We start from the raw sequence: 9513 nt of genomic DNA, 5'->3' as shown, positions 1-9513 counted from the left end.
CTGCCTGCCAGATTCCCTCTCCTCCTCATTTTCACATTCATTGTCCCAGACTTATGAAATTCCTGCCAAAATCACAAAGAAAATGTATGATTATGTGGAGAAACTTGCATAATTGTAAACTTATTATTTCTCAAACTAAGCAGGGGAGGGAGATCTCAGCAACTTAGAACCTGGAACCTGCGGAAGATTCCCTCCCCTCCTTATTTTCCCATTCCCTCAAATCAGATTGTCTTTGCGGCTTGGCTGTGATGCTGTTCAGAACACCGCCACCTACTCCACTGGTTGTGCCATTGAGGTTTAAAAGGAAATAGCATGTGCCCTCTGGGCCACCGTAATATTAGCAGACAATATAAATTTACACATTCAGTGATAAAATGTCACAGGGAATGGTATGGGGGGGTGGTCATTTAAAAAGGGGGATGATTTTAAAGAATTGGGGATGCCATCCCCCCGAAACTCGAGTACCGCTGTCTTTTAATCAGAGTGTGTTTGGTACTAAAACAACTGAATATAGCCAATGATGTTCAGTCTCAATCAATTATAAATAAGTTTGGGTTTGAAAACTTTCCTATGAATTCTTTTTTTTTTATGTTGAGAGAAAGGATGCAATAATTTTAAGTGTAGTATTTTTTTATATCACACAGGTAAAGAGCATAATTTCAGAAAGGTCAGCAGTGATAAATCCACCACCCATGGAACCCCATATGACTACATGTCCGTGATGCACTATGGCAAGAATGGTTTTAGCAATGGGAATGGGAAAACAATCATCACGTTGGACCCTAGATTCCAAGATGTTATTGGTCAAAGGCTTGAAATGAGTCCTACTGATGTAGAAGAACTGAACCTCCTCTACAACTGCAGTAAGTGCTTACAGATAAAATTAGCAAAACGTTTTATTTGGTTTTGGTTTAAATCCATCATTTGGTCTAAACAAAAGAAAGACCAACATTGGTGTTTTAACATTCTGTTATTTTCCAAAGGAAATTGTTATTTAAAAAAAATCAGTGTAAAATTTTTAAAGAATATTTTTTAAATCATTTTAAAAATAATCCATTTATTTTATACCTTGGAGAACTTGCTTGCCCTCCCTCTTTTCAAACATTTTCTATTGCAAAATGTTTTGTTATAGATTTAATACTTAACCTTTTAAAGGAAATATGATCACATTAGACCATTCTTAACCCCCATAAAAAAAACTTTTTTGATGCTCTTCACATTTTTTCCAAGTCCAACTTTGAAGAGCTCCACTTTTGCATCAAACGTAATACTATAATTTTCAGAATTACATAAAATGATATTAAGTAAAATTACGGAACTAACATTAACATAAATAATCATTTTCTTTTCCAGATGCAACTATTTCCTTTATTTTTTACTGTGGCTTTTCCAATGGAACTATGTGCCAGATGAGTCGCTGTTCACAAAATGGAAGTAACTGGGAAGTCGTCACACAAATCCCTGGGGGTCCAAGCTCTGACCATACCAGTCTATCAAGTGGAAGTGGAGATAATGGTTAATTTATTTATTTTTTTCACCTTAAATTCTATTATCGTAATGATAAATACAATTTAATGACTTGTGAATTTTGAGTTATTCATCGGTGCCTGCAAAATGTGTTTCATAGTTTTCATGGATGATTTCATTGGTTTAAATGTAAATGTAAAAGATTCCTTTCAAAAAACCCTTGCATGTCTATATGTTAAAACAAGAAAAGTGTAAAAAAAGAAAAAAAAAAAAAAGAAAAATAATAATCAAAACACTGTTGATGTCACAGAAAAATGTTTGTCCTAAAGGTTTTGTGAAACAATTTTTTTCACTTCACTTCCGATAAGGACATGCTATTATAAACATATCAAAAGAGGTCACACATATTTAATTTAAGATTATAAATTATATTTTCTACTTTAATTCATTGTGCAAATGGCTCAAGTCATCTGTAAAATGACATCAAGGTTAGAATCCACCAGAAAAAAAAAAGTTTTTGATGTCCTTTCAGGTACACAAACGGGATACTTTATACATGGAAGCACCGCAACAGGTCAAGAGGGCGATTCAGCACGGCTGGAAACTGAAGAAGTGAAGCCTAAAAGAGGATGTAATGTTCAATGCTTGCAGTTCTACTATTTCCACAGTGGAAATGAATCAGATGAACTTAATATCTGGATCAGAGAATTCCAAGATGAACAGGACACCAATGGAACTCTCCGCCTCATGAGCCAGATTACTGGTAATGTGTAGCTAAGTTAAAAAATTGAACTAATTGTTTAATAATTTCTTTGTCTCCTGGTTTTGTTTGGGACTCCATTAATTTTCTCTTTTGCAAGTTTTAATGTATAAATTGTGTAATGTAGTTAATGTTTGAAAATATTACCGCAGGTTCACCTACATCTCACTGGAAGATCCACCATGTTTCCTTGAATGCCACCAGGAACTTCCAGGTGGTGTTTGAGGTTCGGAAAGGAGCAGGAAACTCTACAGGAGGCTTCTCAATTGATGACATTAATCTCTCAGAGACAGAGTGTCCACATGTTGTCCTGCAGATTGATGACTTAGAAAATCTTTTAAACACAAGCGACACTGGAACCAGAATATTCAGTCCACGACAATATTCAAAAGATGGCTATGCATACCGAATATATGTTAGACTTGACAAAACATCTGTTGGAATGTTTGTGCAGCTCTTGTCTGGTGATTTTGACAATGAACTGCAGTGGCCTTGTCTGCAAAGACAAATGACTTTCCAGCTGTTAGATCAAACCCCGAACAAGAAACTGCAAATGTCCAAGGAAAATGCTTTTGTTTCAGTTGAAACTCAAGTGAGTAGTGGTAAGTCTACAACTAATATTTCCACAGACAACATCTAACCGACATTTGGAAGAATATGTCTAGGGACAAAAAAAAGATTCTCACTGTTCGTCTCTATAAACAGGTATACTTATCTGGAACAATCCCAGGGACAGTGGAACTTTGATTCACGATGAATATGATGAGTATTTTTATGGTGGACCCGGCAGGGGTTACGGACCATTTGCGACCTTGGAAGAACTGCAATCCAGAGAGTTCCTCAAGGGGGGTAGTGCCATTTTTATGTTTAATTTTGAAGGTCAGTTAAATGTGTCAAAGTCAATTTGTAATATTGCAATAACTTATGTCTTATATATCTATCTATCTATCTATCTATCTATCTATCTATCTATCTATATATATATATATATATATATATATATATATATATATATATATATATATATAGCGTTTAACATTCTTTAGGGAAACTTCATATTCTCTGGTATTTTATTTAATGTTTTTACAAAAACAGCTCTTTTTTACTTGAATGTATTTTATTGAATTTTCTCTTTTTTGATACAGCAAAACTTACAGACAACAAACTTAACCTTTTAACATGTACTTATACACACTTAGATTTATTCATGCATTCACCATTTAAACCTGCATTTGTCTAGTTCCAAAAATATACAAAACCCTTTAGATTAAGCCAGAGACTTAAAAAAAAAAGGGGAAAAAAGAGGCAATGTATGAATAAAACTGTAGTCAAAACTCCCATCAGTAAGCTCCACTTTCAGTCTCTATAATCCTCATATATGGCTCCCACAGATCCTCAAAGTCCCATTGTTTGCCCTTTGCTATGCAAGTTTTTCCAGTCCGAGTGAGCTTGCAACTTTTTTCCTCCAGAGTCCCATGTAGGGGTCTTCCATGCTCTTCCAGCATAGTGCAATATATCTTATGGCTTAAAGAGGTCCGTATTCTATCAATGTAGCTGTCTTCTGTGATTGTTTAAATTCTGTTGGATATATTCCTAGAACACAGATTTTAACCTCTAATGGGACTTTTACTTTAAGCAATTCAGATAGATAATAACATCCTTCCAAAACATCTGGACTTTAGGACATTCCCATAAACAATGGAGAAGAGTTCTTTTTTGAGATAAACATTTAGTGCAAGTATCTGGAATATCACTGGACATATGATGAAGCCTAACTGGTTTTATATAGATTCTCATAAGCCATTACAAAAAACATCTTTGACTAGTTGTTACAAGAGGAAATGATTATGACAAAATATCCCGATTTGGTTGTGGTTAGTGGACCCAAATGCAGATGCTGAAAGGCAGGGGTGAGTTCTTAAAATTTCTTTATAGAATAAACACAGGAAACAGAGGCAGGAATCCAAAAATCCAAATAAAAAATATAAAACAAACCAGAACCATGGAGACATCAGGGGAAAACAGTCACGAAGAGCCAGGGTAAGATAAGGTGAGACGAGGTAAGGTGAAGTAAGATGAGGAACCAGCACTGAGGAACTGCACAAGGTGTGTATTTATGGGAGACTGAACAAAGAGATGACTAACAAACAGATTGGGAGCAGGTGTGAATAGAGCAGCAAAGGATGGAGCTAGGGAAAAGGAGAGTTTACACAAGAGGGAAACGGATGGAAACAAATAAAAACTTTAGAACTAAAATATATCTATGAAATACAACAAAATAGGAATTAAACCAATAAAACTAGGAAACATGGAGCAAAGTAAACATAAAAGAATCAAGACCGTTACAATCCCAATTAATCCAAATAAGCTTAAAAAAAGTTTGAGGAAATATGCACCAACTAAGCTCTTCTTGCTGCTATCTTGATATTGTATCCAGAGCTTTACTTAAGAATGCTCTTCCTGTCATAATATCTGATTAAACACAAATAGTAAATACACCTTTTCCTCCTTTTCATCAAATTACGTATTGTTTTAGTCACTTTAATTATTTCTATTCATTAAGTATTCAATTTTTCTTATGCCACTGCAACATACTTTTCTGTGTGTGTTTTCTCACTTGTTTCTTTTTATTGAACAAGCAGCAATTTGAAGTTGACTTGCCTCGCAATATTTTAACTTGGAAATGGGACATTGTCTTTTTTGTTTCTCTGGACTCTTTTTGTCATCCACAAGAAGGAGTATAGGATTAGGTTAAAACATTTCATTGTTCAAGAGACATTGTATTTGTTTTCCTTAATGGCATTTTGTGTATTGACAGATCTCACCCCACTGATCAATGGAACTACTCTGCCATGTCCTCAGTTAAGACCAATAAACACAACAAATCCTACCTCAAATCTGGAAGGAGGTCCATGCCTACAACGGTAAAAGAAATTGTGAAATGAATACTTACTGTTGTCAGATTAGTTTACATTCCCAGAAAATGCTTTAAAAGGAGTTATTATATCTCAAGAGTCTGTAATCTCTGAGGGTCGGGAATCTCAATACTTTAACATGTAGAACGTTTTTTATAATTGTACCTAGCTTTTAATACCATAAAACTAGTCATGATTGAATTAAAATTTAAAACTCAATGCTATGTAAGGGATTTAAATTCAAACTTAGGTCATGTATCTATGTATCTACAGACAACAGGTATTGCCTTTAAATGATGTTCCAGTCTCTCCTTCCCTTCCTTGTCTTCTTTCAGTTCTTTATTTTTCCATGGAAGAACTACACATTTTTTCCACATTAATAGATAATATATTTGCATACCTTATAGATAACAACACAATAAGAGGATTATTTCTTGATAACATCACCAAACTTTCTACCTGTGTTTGTAGTTTATGACAACTATTACAGGAAAGCTGCTAAGGATAGCAAACAAAATTACAAAAGAATGAGAAGAGAGAAGCCAATAAATGCATTTGGAAATTCTTTTCTTATTCAAAAATAGGACTTAATACTCCAAGAGATAAAAACAAAGATAACTTAACTGTTCTGACTTTTCAAAAAATGTAATTACTGCTCAATAAAAAAGAAGTTAATTGAGAAACACAAACTACTTTATAAAAGTCAGTATGGATTTAGGTCACCGATATTCACTGCTATGGTGACTCTGTAACTTATAGAGGAAGTAATCAGTGCCAAAAATAAAAAGCTGTATGTATTTCACATAATTAATTATAATATATTAATCACGAAATAAGAGCATTATGGTGTATGGGTTTCATTTACAGTAATGTTTGGACAATGCATGTGGTTTCCTCCAGGGTTTAGTATTGGGACTTATACTGTTAATTCTCTACATAAATGACATATATAAAGTTTCACAAGTATCCAAGTTGGTTTTGTTTTCAGATGATCCAAATATGTTATGTACAGTTGAGAGCTTACGACAGGTCTTCGAAGGAATTCACTGCAAAGATTAATAAGCTAGAAACACTGGTTTGACGAAAAAAAAGTTGTCTTTAAACGTGGAAAAAAACACATTTAGAAATGATAAAGGAAACATAGATGTGAAAGTCTGAAAATATGGGTAGATGTGGAGAGAGTAACTTAAATAAAACTAATTTGTGATAATTGTCTACAAGGTCTGCTGCCAGTCTCACATCAAAGATGTTCAGAAAAAAATTCTATATAAGCATTGCAATTCTCTGTAAAGCAAAATATTTTCTGCACTTTACAGCTTTACACATTCTTTGCTGTTCACTGCTTTTACCGTACTTGTGCTGATGTATAGTGTTGAAGTGCTTAGGAGGTGTTAATCCAAAACAGTAAATTACTGTGTCGTCTGCATAAATATGCAAATTAGCATCTGATACGTTTTCGCAAAGTAACTTAATATACAAAATGAACAACAAGGGACCCAATGTTCAGCCCTGTGGTACCTCCTTTTAGACATTTTAAAATTCTGAACACAGAACATAACATTTAACGCACTAAAGGGCTAGTTATGCTCCCACGGTGGTGAGTCGCAGTGGTTTGTCACAGATATTTTTGATTTAGGCCCAATATTGAAGCGTTGTCTGCGCTATGTTATTCCAAGCCACAACGCAAGAGGGACAATCACGAACGAGGTGTGGGTCTAGATACGGCAAGGAAGTGGAAAATTGCAAGGGGCAAGTTTGTGGGGCAATAGAGGGACATGAGGGCGAAAAAGAGTGGGGATCCAGGTGCGAAAAGGGTCCCAGCGTTCTCACGCACCTCGCTCTTCATGCTGGTCCATCTTCACGAGTCCTTTTCCATAATCGCAGTTAATACGAAGAAAACAAGCTGGTAAGGTACCAAACAGGAAAAACGGATAGTGTACAGCAGATGTAGATTTGACCAATCAGATGCCCCCTGTCTGCGGCACGGTCTTCAGTCAACTACAATTATGGAGAGGTGCACCAGTGTCTGCAGAAGGACGGGGGTACATTTGCTTTCACTGCGACACAGAGGTAGACAACCTGGTTTCTGAGCATAAACCAGCCTTTAGTTCTTTCACTCAGATAGTTTGTCAAGCAGGAGTCAGCACCGTCTGATAATCCAAACCTATGCTTTGAAACAGCATGGTCCACAGTCTCAAAAGTTATTGACAGGTCAATAAAGGCAAAGCACAGCACAACTTTTTTATCAAGACTAACAAGTATGTCATTAAGCACAGTAGTAAAAGTGTTGATTCTACAGTTTTTTTTTTCATGAAGCCTTAATGCTGAAGTACCATACCTGTTCTTTCTCAGAGATACTTGGTTTATATATTATATTCAAACTAAAATAGATCTACTCTTACTGAGGATTTTATTAAAAATTACATTTCACTCACATTTTTGATGACATTTTAAATGTCCAAACATTGAAAGCTGCTATTGACATCCATTAATCTTATCTCATATGCCTCTTTAAATTATTTCTCGTGTGTCTACTCAAATAGTTTGAGATGAGCAAAGTCTTGCCAGATAAGTGTCTTTTCACTTTCAAGGCAGCTAGGTGGGCAATTTTGTCAGCAGAATCTAAACCTCAGGCGTAATTGTTATTAACTTTTGACATGGTATCATATTGTGTGAGAAAGAGTGAGTCCTTTTCTACAGAGCAGATGAATGTGGTTTAGTTGTATAAAGCCAGGCTGCACTTTTTGGTCTACATGCAAAATGGTAGCTGAGACTAAAAACTGAACACACACATGCCATAATGAAACAAATGAGTAACTCAACTTCAGAACTGTAGTCTATTCCTAATTTAGTGATCTAATTATAAGTATAACTCTATCACTAAACAAATGAAGTTGACTACTGATGACTAAACTGGTGCACATTCTGAATGTGTATTTTCTTCTCTTCTAGTATTTCCGGATTCTGTCCTGGTATGGTGGCATCTCGATTCCTCGCAGTCTCGCTGGCACTGATCTTACTGTTGTTCTGAAATATACATCCAGAATAAATCCTTTTTGTCTGCATAGTCATACAAATATTTTTAGGTTCTCTCAGGTATGCATAAATGACCTTAAATTACTTTAGAGGATGACAGTTGATAATTGGTTCTAAAAAGGTGATTTGTATATCAATTGTGGTGATGGACATGTATTTTTTTTTTTGAGCATGTATCTGCAGTATATTGACGTGTATGTCAAAAATCTGTCTAAAGCTTGGTTTTTGTTTAGTCAGTTAGATTCATCTATTCATACCTGAATTTCTGAGGCAAGCCTGTGATATTAAGTTTGAAGTGAAACATATATTTTTGTTTCCAAATATATTTTGCTATAACGTGTAAACATTGGTGATACATGGCCAATTTAAAACACGGGCTGCCCTGTGATACAGTGGGTAATGCTGTTGCCCTGTAGCAAGAAGGTTCTGGCTGCAATTCCTGGCCTGGGGTCTTTCTGCATGGAGTTGACATGTTCTCCCCATGCATGTTTGGGTTCTCTCTCTCCGGGTACTCTGGCTTCCTCCCACAGTTCAAAACATAACTGTTAGGGTAATTAGCTTCTCTGAATTGTCTTTAGGTGTGAGTGTGCATGGTTGTGTGTCTTTGTGTGTCTCTGTGTTGCCCTGCGACAGACTGGCAACCTGTCCAGGGTGTGACCCTGCCTCTCACCTGTATACTGCCAGAGTTAGGCAATGGGCCCACCATGACCCTGCCAAGTACTAAGTGAGAGAAAATGATGGATGGGTGAATTTTAAAATACTGTGTTTTTTCTTACTTTGTACAATGTTCTAGCAAATAAAAAAGAATAAAAAGAAACATCCCCAAAAGTTTAAAGGTCTTACTTTTTTAATGTCACTGTTTAGCAACTATAAATTGGCTGTATTGTTTTCTTAATCTGACAACATAATTTCCACCATGGTCAAATGCAGGGAATAGCGTTTTATAGGTATAAAAGTGTGGAACAACTAATTAACATGGAGTTTTCTAGCCAAAGCTTGTTTTGTAAACCCTTATCTGGAAATATCTAGTCAAATAATTTCAAATCAATTATTTATTTTTTTTTTATGTAAAGCCAATTCACAAAAAAGTTTTGTGAGGAAAACAAGCTGATTGTATCGAATCATTGACTCAACAGCAGTCCCTCACACCAAGCATGCATATAGCCACAGTGGAGAGGAAAACTCCCTTTAACAGGAAGACACCACCAGTAGAAGCAGGCTCAGTGTGAGCGACCATCTGCCGAGGCCAACTGGGGTTCAAGGAGAGAGAAGCAGACATACAAAGAAGCAGAAATACAAAAGGTAACTGTCAGGCAGCTCCATATGCGACCCTGT

The 9513-nt window shown here is 35.8% G+C and overlaps 1 protein-coding gene across 1 annotated transcript in view; it reads left to right on the top strand.

Annotated features, from left to right (window-relative positions):
• LOC107082992 (meprin A subunit beta-like) overlaps window positions 1-8990 on the top strand; it is a 15372-nt gene extending 6382 nt beyond the window's left edge. Inside the window, exons 9-15 of the mRNA XM_015371918.1 lie at window positions 645-863; window positions 1354-1515; window positions 2000-2230; window positions 2380-2829; window positions 2933-3106; window positions 5046-5151; window positions 8095-8990. Coding sequence (XP_015227404.1) covers window positions 645-863; window positions 1354-1515; window positions 2000-2230; window positions 2380-2829; window positions 2933-3106; window positions 5046-5151; window positions 8095-8173 — 1421 coding nt within the window. The 3' untranslated portion in view covers window positions 8174-8990. The remainder of the gene's footprint in view (window positions 1-644; window positions 864-1353; window positions 1516-1999; window positions 2231-2379; window positions 2830-2932; window positions 3107-5045; window positions 5152-8094) is intronic.
• Window positions 8991-9513: the final 523 nt, after the last annotated feature.

This window comes from Cyprinodon variegatus, unplaced genomic scaffold, assembly GCF_000732505.1.
Source record: "Cyprinodon variegatus isolate N-32 unplaced genomic scaffold, C_variegatus-1.0 Scaffold66, whole genome shotgun sequence".
NCBI classification, from domain to species: Eukaryota; Metazoa; Chordata; class Actinopteri; order Cyprinodontiformes; family Cyprinodontidae; genus Cyprinodon; species Cyprinodon variegatus.
Note: the sequence above shows the minus strand (reverse complement) of the source record. Positions and strands in the feature narration are given on the sequence as shown.